At 41.3% G+C, this 15,578-nt stretch overlaps 1 protein-coding gene across 3 annotated transcripts in view; it reads right to left on the bottom strand.

The window, feature by feature from the left end:
- Window positions 1–15,578, bottom strand: part of ARID1B (AT-rich interaction domain 1B) — a 409,511-nt gene that overhangs the window by 28,128 nt on the left and 365,805 nt on the right. For 2 of the 3 annotated variants that reach the window (XM_081296019.1, XM_081296021.1), the window contains exons 9-11: window positions 13,646–13,791; window positions 7,051–7,160; window positions 6,145–6,303 (exon numbers count right to left, since the gene is read on the bottom strand). In XM_081296019.1, the coding sequence (XP_081152145.1) occupies window positions 6,145–6,303; window positions 7,051–7,160; window positions 13,646–13,791 (415 nt within the window). The remainder of the gene's footprint in view (window positions 1–6,144; window positions 6,304–7,050; window positions 7,161–13,645; window positions 13,792–15,578) is intronic. The other variant, XM_081296020.1, reaches the window with a different exon arrangement.

Here is a 15,578-nt window from a genome sequence, read left to right as displayed (position 1 = left end):
AGGAAACAGTTGTGAGCCCACCAACAAGAAGAGACGAGAGTAAAAACTACTGCTATCACATGACAGTCAGGAATGAAGGCTACTAGTTCAGGCACAGGCTACACATTCTCTTGGTTAAGATTTTACTTTGACTTTAAAGGGCCCAAACTTTCCCTTTTAGACACTTAAAAAACTAAACCAAAATAAACAGAAACCTGCTTTAACTTATAAGCGTTGAATCCCAGAAGGCAACATTCCAATGAAGTGTCATGGCATTTTTTAAAGAAAAGGTTCTAGCTCAGAGAAGGACCACAGTGAATTAAAAATATTACCTGTTATATCGCAGAGCCCCCAAACTAAATCTACTCCTACTTTTCCTGTCACACCAAGAATGGCTAGTGTGGGGCCAGGGCTGTGGCTCAGTGGCAGAGTCCTCGCCTGGCATCTGTGAGGCACTGGGCTCGATCCTCAGCACCACATAAAAATAAATAAAGGTATCCTGTCCATCTACAACTAAAAAAAATAATAAAAAATAAGAAATGATAATAATAAAAGAATGGCTAGTGTGTGTCTCATGAAAACCCTGAATCACTCAGAGGAGTGACAGCGGCACTTGCTGAGAAACACAAAGTCTGGCCCTGAGCTGGTGCATGTGCCGGGCCAGGGTTCAGCTCTTCATGGCTCTCCCCACTCAACACTGCCCGAGCTGCCGTCAGGCGAAGGGGCTCTCAGATTCTTCTTTTAATAGCTCTCAACTCCTGCTCCAGCCACACGTGGGCCTCACCCTCAGCACATCTGTAACATGTTCACCTTCCCTCTGGATCGTGGATCTGGACAGGTGGCTCTCAGTTCTATGCAGCCCTATTACATTCCTTCCTATCTTTTGTCTCTATCCTTGTAATAATGTATATGTATTTATAATATCTGTAATGCTAGGGTTATTGTGTAAAACCACTGCTAAGTTCTCAATAAAGATTTCCCTGGGGGCCGGGGCTTTGGCTCAGTGGTAGAGGGCTGGCCTGGCATGTGTGAGGCACTGGGTTTCCTCCTCAGAACTACATAAAAATAAATAAACAAAAGAAGGATATTGTGTCCATCTACAACTAAAAAAATTAAAAGAAAAAAAAAAGATTTCCCTGGAACAAATAATTTATTTCATTCTTTCCTGAGTATTTATTAGGCTGTCACTGGCAATATAGTCACAATTTGAAACAGTCCTGTTTTTTTTTTCTTTTTAATTTTTTTAGCATTAACATGGTTTAAAATATATAGCTGAAATTTGGTGTGTGGGGGGGGTGCTCAATAACATGACTGACACTGTGCTTGGCTGTTACACCTTATTTCTTGACATGACCCTTAGTAAAAGTCAGGCGCTGAAAAATGATGCCTGAGAACGGAACCCTCAGAGCCTCTAGAGTGGCAGCTCCCGTCTGCCATGCCACTTTCCAAAGCCATCTGGCTGCAGTATTAAGCCTTCACCTTTAGAATTACTGAGGCATAAAATCTTTACATAAAATATATAATTATGGGTGACGCAGTTGATGTAGATTAAAATGTAGAATGGTAGGATAAAAAATAGTGTGAGCTTTTGAGAACTGACTTTGGTGTTGATGTTAAAACTTCAACTCACTTAGAAATTATCATGATCATTGCTACTTTGTGGTACTAGGAATTTAACCTGTTGGCTCGCTACCACTGAGCCAATCTGCAGTCCTTTTTTAAATTTTTTAAATAGGGTCTCGCTAAGTTGCTGAAGCTAACCTTGAATTTGCAATCCTCCTGCCTCAGTCTCCCAAACTGCTGGGATTATAGGCATATGCCACCACTCGTGGCAAGAAATTATTTTAGGTAAGAACTTAAAACATTATATATATATATATATATATATAATCTCCACCCACATGCATCCAGGTTATGTACACATATTTCCTTCCTTCTGTGCTATTGTACCCCAGGATTATTGGAGGTGGAAGACAGTGTCTACACAGCTCACACTGGACTCTCAGACTGACTGCACTGCAGGACATGGGTGTCATCAGCAGGATGCTGCTGCCAGGTACATGCTAGTACTGAGCTGCTTTTCTTTTGGGGAGACACACTAGAAAAAATAAGTCCTGTGTTTTCCAAAAGTGAAGTTTTGAAATAATAAGAAAATGAGGAAGAAAGTATTACCTCCTGTAATCAGTTAAATTAAAAAACGTCTTCCTTCTTTCATGTCACTTTTGAAAAAATGAGAGGTAAAGTTTGAGATTAAAGATATGGGAAATAAAAGTAATCATTTCAATTTAAAATGACTAATTTTATCCTTACCCTAAATTTAAGATCCATTTGCCATCTATTTAGTTTTTTAAAATTTTTTTTTAATTGTAGTTGGACATAATACCTCTATTTTATTTACTTATTTATATTTAGGTGGTGCTGAGGATTGAACTCAGTATCTTACATGTGCTAGGCAAGTGCTCTACCACTGGGGCACAACCCCAGCCCCTCCACCTGCCATTGGTCGTCTCTAAACTGAGACTGGGGAGTGGCTAATCATGACTGGGGTGTAGACAGGTTGCTCCTGTTATCGGAAGGCAGTGATGCCTGTAACTTGGAGCAGGCCTGAGATACGATTAGCTGCTTAGTTTGCATATATGTATTTTAACTCTTGTCACCTTTCTTTGTTAACTTGTGCTATCTCAATATGTTCTCCTAAAATTAGAAAAAATGTATAAAGATAAAAGGTTTATTTTTAATATTAAGATCTTCCCCCAAAGTACTTTTATGGCACCATAACAAAGGACACTGCACCGCACAGTTGGGCCTCCGTCTGTGTGACACCAATCCTGGGGGACTATTTGAATCTGCCAGCACTTCATTACACAGTTACACAGTTGGTAAAACTGTTTGGCGTGTGCTTGCTGGTCTGACTGCACTCTTGACTAGACTTTAGGTTGAATCCACAGCACTTAGCACAGTGGCCATAATATTGATGGTCCTTATAGACATTTGTGTATGAAGGTTCCAATGGAAGGAAAAAGTGTGAAAAGTCTGGCAGCATTCAAATAAGAACCAAGAACCGATTCAAACAGCCTATCCACAGGATTTCAGTGAGAAAGGTGTGAAGTGAATGTGGATGCAATCAGCAAGACTGCAGGCTGAAAGGGCTAGGCTCATTGCTAGCATCTCACAGCTCCACACCCAAGGCCTGCTCACTCGCCAAATTATTACCAGAGCCAGGATCTGGGTGTCTGAATATAGAAAAAGGACAGGAGGAGAAACAAGGCTCAGTAGATAAAGAGCACATGTGTCATCGCTCTCGCCACTAACCAGGCTCAACACACCTCTTCTTGACTGTAGGCGTTAGCCATGGGCTAAGGATGCAGCTCAGTGGTAGAGAACTTGCCTACCATGTATAAGGCCCTGGGTTCCTTCCCTAGGACTGAAGAAAACCAAAACAAAAAAATTAATAGACTACAAGGAAACCTCTAGATAAAGGTCTTTACCATAGGCTCCCCTCACCATGCCCCCAGCAATGGACAAGCGATGGCCCTTCAGAAAGACCAGGTAACTTTTCCAGGTCACCAAGGAGCATCTAATGCTGCTTGAGTGCTGTAAAAATTACATCCTACTGTTCTGAAACTGTTGTGGAGGCAAAAAAAGGAATATAAATTGCTAAAAAAACTACAGCAAGACATTCTTATGGTGCCACAAATGTTTTCATTGCATATACTTTAATTAAGCCTAAAAGTACATTTCCCTCAAGCCTTTTAGGCAGATTTACATTTTCACAATCTTTACCATATGTTTGGTGATATGTATATGTGCATGTGTATGGACAAATGTTTATTTTTATTTTAGAATGTTTTGTAACAAAACAATGTTGGTCCACAGTACACTGTCAAAGCAACAGCAGGCTTATTATTTTGCCTCTTTCAGTCCTGCTGTTAGATGGGCTTTATTAGGGACATTATTAAGAACAATTGCAAGCACAAATTGAAGTGGTATCTCAGACTGAGCAGTTAAATATTCCTGAATTGCATATATTTGCAGTGATTGGATAGTGAAAATGACATGTGGTCCTTCATGATGCCCTCCTTTGGTCCCCCTTCCTGAATTACCAACTCATTAAAAAAAGTGGCTATTGCACAATATAGAGCAAGACTATAACAACTTTCACTTTAGCAAACAGCTTCTCTAGCACCAGAGCCAAAAGTTTGCTTGTAAGATTTTAAACATAAAACAATTTAGAAGACTAAGGAATGTAGAAATATTTAGTAAAAGTTAATATACACTTTCAAGTGTAATTGTATTAGAAACAGAAAATGGGGTCAAGGATTATTTGATTTTCTTACATTTAAGTAGAAAGTGGGATTTTGATGAGCTCTTCCTACAGACTTGCTGGATGGAGACAATCTGACCAGTAAGCTAGAAGCCAGTACCCACCCTCAGTCATTCTTTGTAATTCTGAGATTAGCAAGGAGACAATTTACACATGGTCTGTTTGTAGTGTCTTTTTTTTTTTTTTTTTTTTAGTTGTAGACGGAAACAATACCTTTTATTTATTTATTTCTATGTGGTGCTGAGGATGGAACCCAGGGCCACACATTTGCTAGGCAGTGCTCTGCCACTGAGCCACAAACCCAGCTTTGCAGTCTGCTTTTAGTAAATTATTATTCTTAATTATTGTCTGAAGTTTTAAAGGTTATTATTTTCTACCTCTGAAATTTTTCCTCTGAGCGAGCCAATGTGCGAGTGTGTTTGGAACGTTATTTGAATTTTACCTCTTCATTTAAAAGCATTACTGATCCAAAATGCCGTTTCCTATATAAAGAGAGGAAAGAAGGAAGAAAGAAAGGAAGGAAGGAAGGGGGAGAGAGAGGGAGGGAGGGAGGAAGGAAAAATAACCAGGGTGGATTATGGGAAAAAAAACCCACACAATGTTGCTGCCTTCTGAGACTCAAAGCAAATAACATAGAGACACCAAAACTAAGGAGTCAACTCTCCCTGTTCTTCAGCCCTGCTTCACACATCCTGGAAGCATTGCATGTCTCATCTCAGGTTGCAATGGAAACACATCTCCAGGGAAGGCAAGAACAGAGTGCCCTTTCTTCCTCTGAAAAGGAAAACGCTGGTTGTACCAGAGCTCCGTGTGAATTTCACAAACATTTACTAGAAAGACCAACTCTTCAACCCGTCAAGCTCTATCTATTTAACCCAGTGAGCGGATAATCAATAGCAGACTCCTTCTGGGTTTTGACTAAATTGCCAGATCCCTCATAGCCAGAGTGGTCTTCCCTCTGACTCACTTCTCCTGGGCTGTGCTCTTCAATTCGTTGCCTTACAAAATTAGCCTGTTAATTAAGCCTTCTTGGCAACTAATTACTTGTTAAAGATTTTTCAAAAAGATCTTTTGATTCCCTATATGAATGTAAAACAAAGGTTGCTACAGCACATTACTCTCTCTCTTTTTTTTTTTTTAATGACACAGAATTAATTTCTTTAGTAGGCCCAACTCTAAGTACATTAAGGCTAAAAGAATTCCCTGATACACACAATACCATTTGTTATTTATATATCATATGGAAATCACACGTATTTCAAGATTATCAGCAGTCTTGTGCAGAACACCATTTTTCAACCTCAACTGATTGCAATATAGGTACACATTATTAATCTAAAAATTCACATGCACTAACATTTCTGTAAGTTTGTTGTTAATTAAGACATACGATTTGAAAATGAAGCAGGGCTGATGTTATGCCACACCATACCCAGGTTGTATATTTATTTATTTAGGTAGGCAGTTTTGAAATGTTTCAGATGGAACAGCCCAGGACAGACTTAGCTGGGCCAAATGTATCACTTAGTCCATAGCTGCCATCAGTTCCCATGTAAATGGAGAAACAGCTTGTTTGGAGAATGCCCCCTGAGTTCAGGCCCAGCACGTTTTGTGCGGGGGCACTTCACCAAACAGCTGTTACCAGAAACCAACTTTTACAATGCACATAAACAATACTCATTTTATTACAAATGCAATCATTTACAAAGAAAACCTTTTCACGGATCAATAATAAAGAAAAAGTCTTATAAAACAAACCAACAAGCAAGCATTAACGTAGAATTAATTAATTATCCAAAAACCCCAAAAAACAAAAATAACAAACAACCAGAGCCACTTACAGGGCTTGATGGAGTCTTTGGCCAGCCTGGGCTGCTAATGCTATCGCTCTCATCTCCATGAAAGGAGGAGATGCTAGCAGAGCTGGGGGACATTGGGGAAGGGACTGGCAGGTTGCCGGGGGTTGGGGGCTGAGAAATACCCTGAGAGCTGTAGCTATCCTGTGGTAGAGGAATAAAAAAAAAAAATGACAAAGGTAGGGCAAACTTTATTTAAAATAACAAAAAGCACATCCAGTTTAACAGACTAATTTTTATATATATGAGATATATATATAATATATATATATATATATATATATATATATATATATATATATATATAGACATATACAAACACACACACAAACACATGTATAAGGTATTAAAACAACATTCTTAATTAGTATGATTTGGTAAGTTTGCTGGATGCTGGATAAGGCCACAAAGCCACCATGCTTACTTCAAGCTTACATGGAATGCTAAGCATGGGTTACCCCTTATGAAAGAAAGAAAAAAAAAAAGCTGTTCACCTTATTTATCAAATAAGGCAGGAAAGCAAAATATTAAGTATGTTGTTGTTGCTGGGCGGCCAAAACAGGAAGCTACAAACTGAAGGCAGAGAAAATGGCTGCAAGGATCAAAACCAGGCAAGATCCCTCACTTCTCCCCACCCCCAAAGCATTTCTCAGGTGGGTCTTGTCCCCACCCCCTCCCCCAACATGAGTTAATGCCATAAGAACTAGTAACTTTCAGATCCACACCATGGAGGGGGTGGGGAAAGAAAAGACTAGAACATGTTGCACAAAATGAAGGCATGCAGGAGAGAAGAGACCAAGAGAACAAAAAGGGTAGCCAGCACCAGGGCAGAGTAGCAGCATGGCAGCTTTGGCCAGGCAGCGCCCACACCGCGTGCAGGGGAGGAAGTACCTTTGACTTGCTCTCGGGCTGTGGAGTGCCTTCTTCTTTGCCATCTGCTTTGAGAGGCACAGGCAGTTTGGATTCACCGGGAGACATCATATCTGCAAGACCCATAGATGCTAATCGAAAACAGGAGAAAGAGTCAGGATTATACATGTGATTTGTCCGACTGTGCTGTCAGCACTGTTACTGAGTAAGGCATGGGACACCTGAATTTCCCTTGAAGGAAGAAAAGAAGAGAGAAATGGTAACCGGGAGCATTCTTATTTCTTTTTTTTTTTTTAATATTTATTTATTTATTAGTTATTGGCGGACACAACATCTTTGTTTGTATGTGTATGTGGTGCTGGAGGATCGAACCCGGGCCGCACGCATGCCAGGCGAGCGCGCTACCGCTTGAGCCACATCCCCAGCCCCAACATTCTTATTTCTGAAATGTGAATAGCACCACATTTTGGCAATCCTTCTTGTAAAAAAAAAAAAAAAAAAAGAAAAGTGACAACCATTCTGTATGTTGAAGACCTACCCCACCGAAGGCCAACTTATTATCAACATTATTTAGTTATAACAGAGTAGGCAACAAATGGAAATAAGCAACTGTTTACATGCTCATCAGGGGTTGGAAGCAAACACTAGGTATGTATATCCATCCATTACCTGGATGCCAGAGGGCTTAGTGACTTCTGATATCCTCAATTCAAATAATCTATAGTTTGTGAAATTATTTGAAACTTCTTATTGCTTCATTCAAATTTTTTATTTATTGCACACGGTCTAGTCTATAATAAGGGAAGATGATTAGCCAAATGACTTCAAAAACAATAACTGGAAAAGACTTTTTGCAGGGAAGGCTGTGCATTTCTTTGCAAGGTGCTGGGGTGTCCCTGCAGCCTGGCACACTACTACCAGTCCTCAGCCCCTCGACAGCCAGCTCAGATCACCACTGCAGGGGGAAAGCCACCCATGCAATGGGCTCCTTCTAGGCACCACAGCTTCACCAGAGAACACTTAATTTACACACATTTATCACAGATACTAACGGACATTTTCAGGTTAAAACAATGGGTTTCGATTTCTTTCTAAAGGAAGAACAAAGATTCAGCAGGGAATTGGTATAACTATCCAGGGAATCACAGCTGAATTTCCAGAGAACCCCGCTGTGAAAACCATCTGTACAACCCTGACTGGAGGGGCTTCGAGTGAGACATCAAACAGATGTGTGGAGAGGACAGTGAGGCGGGGAGGCGAGGGGGTGGGAGAGGGCATGAGCCTTAAAAAGGAGGGGAAACCAGAAAACGCTCCCTGTCAGAATCACAGGAACCCGAGGTCTGATGGGCAGGACCCGGTTCACATGCTGCAAAGGCGAGAGTGCTGGCTCAGCCAGGCCGTACACACGTGGCACCATGTGCCAAGGGTGGGGGTGGCAGCTTTAAAAAAGACTCCACAGATTGCCCACTACAAAATGATTATTGCACATATTCATGTATTACTATGTTTTAGAAAATAATTAGTTTTAATTATAGCAGTGAGAGAGTGAGCAGGCTCTGGTGAATTAGCTGGCAAGCTCCATGGTGCTAATTTGCTAATATCGTTAGCATCGCTGCAGGTTGAGACCATAGGTCCTGCCAAAAAAAGCCTACCGTGCCACGTGCCCACGAGTTTACATCAGCACACTCAATAATGCACTCTGAAATCCTGTATTTTCCACCATGGACACACTGGCTGGTTTTTCAAAGCCCATTCGCAGCCCAGTCAGCCCTTAAAGTCATCACAACACACACAAATCATAATTGGGATGTTTTTCTTTTTTTTCAAATTACTTTCAATACTTAGACTTTAAGAACTGGAACAAAAAGCTTTTTCAAGTGATGCAGCTGCAGAGAAAAATCTATTGGGATCAGCTAAAAATGCTGTTATTTTTGTGAATGTGTGAAACCTCAAAAAAGCAGCTGAGAGATGTTACACCAGGAAGACAGCCTTGTTCAAAGTGCTGGACTGATTTCGTGCAGTTTTATCTCTGGGGTCTAACAAAATAAGAACCTGTACATTGAAAAACACTTCTTCCAGAAGAACAGAAGGGTCAAAAACCGGCACAAGGTGAGGAGAGGGCCCTGTGCACCACAGCTGCACAGCCCTGCTCTGTCTCTCATGAGGGTCGCAAGAACGACAGCACCCAGCTCCAGAGAACACCAGGAGGCCGTGGCACGTGGCTTCTGCTAAGGCCTGCTTCTCCACTGGTGACGGCTTACTCACAGTTGACAGTATTTCTAAGTCATGTCTGAATATTATTTTGAAAATAGGAATAGTAATATCATATTTTATGCATTACAGGTGTTAAAGTACACATAAGCCATTTCGAATCATAAAGAACTGGGCTAATATGTATTATGATAATTAGTGATAATTACTGACTTAAAAACCAGACTTACATGACTATAAGCATATGTTGGTTTGAAACTCCTCAAGTTTCTTCATTCTCTATTATACATTTTAAAATGGGCATTTTGAATGTGCAAGTAAGATATCTGTCAAAAATTGCATTGTTCTATAATTCTGAAAGATGAATAAGGATAGAATTTAGAGTTCTAATTTTACTTAGTACTCCTGCCTCACAATGTAAATTTTATTTTACTAAGTGGATCACAAGGCATTTCCTTATGGCTTTTACTCGTCTTTTTGTTGAAATGCTTATTTTGACTTCTTACCAGAATTCTCAATGAATCACGGTGATGAGCCATATGCTTCCCCAGGCAATGTACACCAGGGGCACTATTTTTTTTTCCTTTCCCAGAAAAGAAAGACCACCACTGTTCTAAGGATGTGTTAAATCAGGGTACTGTTCTCTCTCCATCAGTAATCCAGCATGTGACATTCAGATGCAATGAGGGACCGGCCGCTGCGAGGGACCGGCCGCTGCAGAAGGCGCTGCCTGAGCGCTATTAAGTACGTTCAAGCACTAGCCTCTGGCTCTACCTTTGAAATTTAACAGCTAGAATGATTTCTTAAAGCAAGCATGGTCAAGGTCCTCAGGTAGCTATTCTGCCCTGGATTTTATGCATTCAAAAGGACATAAAGAACATGTGACACAAGTAAAACTGAACTAAACACTCATTCCTGCCTCCTCCTGTCATCCTTTACCTTCTCTCCCTGCAGGCTCTGAGTCACCCCCAGAAGATGTAAGTCAGGATCAGAAACACACACAGCTCTTTTCTTTTCATGGTAATATACCATACGCCACAAAATATTTTATTTCTTGTTTTTGATAGCACAAAGGGCCTATCTATGTGTATACATCTGTTCATGACTATTGTAATATGTGGCAAACTATAAAGCATACTGTTACCATAACTTAGAAGAGGTATGAACAAAGCTCGGGGGAAGCCTTTCCTTCTCACTGGATTGGCAAAGCCCAGAGAGAATCCCTCAAACATCCCGATATGAGGCCTTCCTTGGGGGTTGCCAGTTAGAACGTGCAGGCTGGGCACAAAGCCATAATTTGCATGAGTGCCTCCTCCCCATGCAGCAGCCCCAGCAAGCCTGACGTGCACGGCTGCTCCAGGAGAACCGCAAACCTCTCCTCACAGCCATACTGATGCTCCAAGAAAGCCCTGCCCCTGCAGCCTGGCACATCAGCATACACTTCCCCCCAGTTTAAGAGGTCTGATTTTGATAGCTTATCACATCCTTTTTCTGGGGAAGCAGCAATTTGTCTAAAACCATCAACTTAAAGCAAGCAAGCAAGCAAACAAAATGCCTTTAAACTACTTAGATAATCAACCACCAGTAAGGGTGCAAAGGACCCAAAGCTTCCTCTATGGAAGACTGTCAGGTCCCAAGAAGACAGCTGTCCAGCTGTGAGATCCCACTCTAGGCAGCTTTGCTAATGGTACACAAAGCTGGCAGCTTTTCTACAGGTGATTGCTGGGCAAAATACCTCCAAATAATCAATTCTCAAACTTTAGCATGCATACATGAAAATTGTCTGAGGAGTTTGTTAAGAATGAAGGTTCCTGGACCCACCCCCAGAAATTCTGATGGGAGCTCAGGAATCTGTGGTTTTAACAGCATTCTAAAGAATCTTTAAAGTAGGTGATTCATAAATTTGGGTAGTGTGACTGGCACTTTCCCCTGTAAAGGGCTATCAGAGCTGATATGCCTTGCACTGGCAGGACAGTGATGATGCTCTGCCTCTGGGATCGACCAAAGCTCAGCTGGCAGAAAGACTCACCACTGGAATTTGAGCAGAGCTCTGCAAGGGGAAGGCTCAGCGCAGTGCCTCATGGCTGCTCATCAACTATCTATAGGATCTAATGTAACTGTGCCCATAATACGTAGTTCCAATCTTTAAGTCTACGTTAGAACAGAAGCAGGAAAGACCCTGAAGAGAGAAGTCCCGACAATCCATCCAGCTTCCCAGGTATTCCACATGAAGAAACAGTTGTCACATTTACACCTACACTGGCTCCATTTAAATAATCACTTGTTCACTGAAGCCTGTAACAGCCTGTCACTACACAGGAGGATTTTTTGGCCCTGTACACTGCTATAGCACAACTGTTCGAACTCAGTGAAGAGAATGCTGGAATGTCAGTTGCTCTGGCTGCAAACCGAGGTCAGGAAATCTACCACCAGCCCTGGCTGGCATCTGAACTATCTTCACCTTCTCCCAAGTGCACTCTGATGAAGAAGGGCTTAGTTGTCATCACTGACCTCCTCTCAGTGTGCCTAAACCAACGAGACAGGTACCACAAAGGGCCGCTTTGACCCATCTGTAGTCAAGTGTACCGTGTCAGCCCCAGCCCCAGCCCCAGCAGGAGCTATGCCGCTGTGTAACCCTGAACTGCTGGCTTCCCAGGGGCTGACTCAGTTCCGTAGGTTTACTGGACCTGTTAACATACATGTGGCACAAGCTAAATGGCCAAGACTCCTCGGATGTGCTGAATAATTACTTTATATCATTATAGCATTTGACTTATTCAGCAAAGGATGAAATAAAATTATATAAATGTGCAGATTAAAATTTGATAAATGTCTAAATTATTAAAAATTCAACGCCAAAATGCACAATTCAATAAAAATACACTGCTACCCATACAAAAGACTGTGAGGATAAATGGCCATTCACTGAACAGATTTTCTCTGTATGAAATAACGAATAGCAAATTATCTTAATACTAATAATAGAAAGACACCCTCTCTATGAATTCCCATTAAACTGGTTGCTTCTCAGAGATACACACTTCGTAGGCAGAGCACTGCAGATCTGTTGTAGTTGGGTAGTTTTGTGGCTCTGGGGTCTAAAGAAAAAAGGGAAAAATGAATATTGCTAATAATAGGTGAAAATTTGTGTAATTTAATGTTCTCCAAGAATTTTAATTCAGGAAGTTAGAGAAAACACAAGACTGTCACAACCCAGGTCCTCTGGTATCAGGGAAAATGCTGGTGGTGGAAGGGAGGCTACCTGCTGTTGGCCTTTGGTCTCTAGTACAAACACCACCTTCCTGAAATGAAATATGACCTATGTGACATCAGGAAGGCCATTTTATTTATTTTAAAACCTCCACTTTTACCCATAATTTCTGTTTTCCTCTCTCACAAGCCTCGAAAGGGAAGTAATTGGGTAATATCAGTATTAAATGAGACTAGAAATCGGTGACTTAGAAGTTCAGTCAGGGAGTGTGTGTGGCCCTTGAGATGGACAAGACAGGACTGTGGCAGAAGGCAGCACAAATGGAAAAAGGTAAACAAGGGAGCCAGGGATCTGGCTACAGTGTTTTCTTGACATGTCATAAGGTGGTGGAGGACACAGAGCTCCTAAGTCAAGTTCTGCCTTAACTGAAGGAACAAGTCCTGCTGCAAGGGTCTCTATCAGTCAACTCAATTCAGAGCAATTCATCATTTGGAAAGTAGCACTTGTTGCCTGGGATGTCCAGGAACCCAAAGGTCTCAGATTCTGGGAAATGGGAGATATACGGTTTGAGCCCATTGGTGATGTTTCCCACAAACTGACAGAATACTGAATGCACTAATCAGACATGATTTTGTAAGAATGCAACTGTTGAGACTACAAATGGGCTGAAAGAGCTAAACGTAATTAGACATTTATGGCAATTTCTCAATGAAGGTGACCTGCAAATAGCACTTATGAAGCACCTGCTTCCAAGTACACATTTAGAGGGGTTTCCCCAAATGAAAAGGTGCTTCAAACTCTCCCTGCTCTGCCCTGCAGCCATTTCCCCTGAATATGAATTCTCAAAATTTATCTCTACCACTGTCAAATGCAAAGATCTTACTTTGGGATCTACCAATACTCTTTAACAATTCTCAAAGACAGAACTTAGTGTCTGTACTTAGCAATCACCAATGATATCCGAATATGTCCACATATTATATAAGCACAGAATGAATACAGTAATTTATACAGAATATGATGTAACCCTTAAGTCTCAAACAGACTGAGCCAGTTTCCCAGAAGTTGAAAAGTAGTACTATTTCCATTTTCACCAGTGGATCCATCTTCTTAAGCTGGTTGGGCAACTTCACTTGGGAAGCCTAGGAGAGGGTAGGACAGGGTATCCCTTGGGAGCCAGAGCTGCCAGGTTACCTGTGGCGCTGTTCACCATGGTGGGCGTCATGCTGTAAGGCGGTGCCTGTGTGTTCATCAAGCCAGAGCTGTTGTTCATGGGTTGGCTGTAGGGAGAGCTGGAAGCCACAAGTCCACTCTGGTTCATGCCAGGAAAGCTGCCTTGCCTATATGAAAAGAAAGCACAGGTACACATAGACTGACGGCGCACGGCACGGCACAGCAGAGTAGACGGTCCTGGTGTCAACTCTAATAGAGCACTCAGGTGAGGGGCGGGGCTGAGTTTTCATGTTTGCTAAAACCAGACTGTTTCCTGGAGAAAGAGACTGAACTCTACTACTAGGCAACTGTCCAGTACAGTGTTTAAAAATTCCAAATATCATAAGTTATACAAATAAGCTACACATTCATAATTATGACACCTATTCAGAATTATTCATGTTGAGGAATGTTAGCAAGAGTAGGGAACTTGAAATAAGAACAGGAATTACAAAAGCAAGCAAAATTAATGTCTAATGTTTAATAAGATCTGACTATTAGCACTGCTTAGTATCCTCACATCAAAACCACAAGAGGTAAAAAAAAAACAAAACAAAACAAAAAACAAATGGGCAGTGTGGGGATATTAAAAAAGTAATTCTTTGCCCTAAATTTTCTGATATAAAAAAATGAGAGAAAGTGCTGCTAACTCTCTCCTCAACCCTTAACTTTTTGAAGTCAGGGTGTATTAAAAACACACTGATTTCCCCATACCAAAATTAGGTAGCAGACACACACCTCCACTGCTTTTTTTTTTTAATATATATTTTTAGTTGTAGTTGGACACAATACTTTTATTTATTTTTGTGCGGTGCTGAGGATCGAACCCAGTGCATTGCAAATGCTAGGCGAGCGCTCTACAGCTGAGCCACAACCCCAGCCCTCTCCACTGCTTTTTGGCAGGGCTTCTTCATCACAGGAGAGGACAGGTACTTAGATTAGCTCAAGTTTCCCAAATCTGCACAGCCCCTTGCCCCAAATGCTGCTGACATCGTTTTACTAGATTTGCCCAATGCTTGGTAAGACACAACTTCTCTTCACCTTTAAAAGAGAAGGGTCCTCTATCCAGAAGAGAAAACTGTCTCACAATGTCACTTCTCTGATGGCTGGTAATGAGAGAAGAGATTTAAATGGCAAAGTGGTCAGTTCTCCTAGGGGAAATTCCAAGGCAACAAGAAAGATGGTGGCAATGTGTCAAAGGCCTTAGAAGTTCTATTTCATCCTTGTAGTCAAAGCTTTTCTTATGTAAAATCTTTAAGAAACTTTTAAAGTTTGGGGGAGTGATGCTATTCTTAGTAGTAAAGCCAAGAAGAGGGATGAAAGATGCTTTTCTTATTTGTTCCAAACTAATTATGATTATACAATCCCATTTACCGCCATTAAACTATTACTTGGTGGCTCTAGATGTAAAAAAGCCAACATTTTTATGAGACCTTTAAAGAGATTAACATAAATCATTTTTTAAAATCTATATACCGATGATTTTTCTGTGTTATGTTTCCAATGGACTTAACTTTCTTGCTTGTAGGAAAAATTTAAACATGGACTATTTGAAAAATCAAAGTAATAAAGATTTAAGTTTCTCTCTCTTTCTTCTTTTTTTAAATAACAAACCATTCAGGGAATTTCTGTACCAATACTCAATGATAACTTGGCAAGAACCTTCTTAGACAAATGGTGTGGGCATGGCTTGGGGTGTTACTTTGACCTTTGGTCCTCAGCTCACTGAGGGTTCACTGCTGAGGGGCATGACAGCACCTACCCCACAGGATCTGAGACCGCTCAATGGCTTTCAGTTAGCCTCTGAACCCTCAGGCGCCTGCTCCTGGACTACTACTGCACTGCAGCTTAAACATGTGCCTCCATGGTGCAGGCCTCACTTCCTCCTGTGGATGGCCGGCATCAACTTAAGCAT

Source organism: Spermophilus citellus (assembly GCF_964194105.1).
Source record: "Spermophilus citellus genome assembly, chromosome: 5".
Taxonomy (NCBI): Eukaryota; Metazoa; Chordata; class Mammalia; order Rodentia; family Sciuridae; genus Spermophilus; species Spermophilus citellus.
The sequence above is the reverse complement of the archived record's forward strand: the minus strand, read 5'-3'. Positions and strand labels throughout refer to the sequence as shown.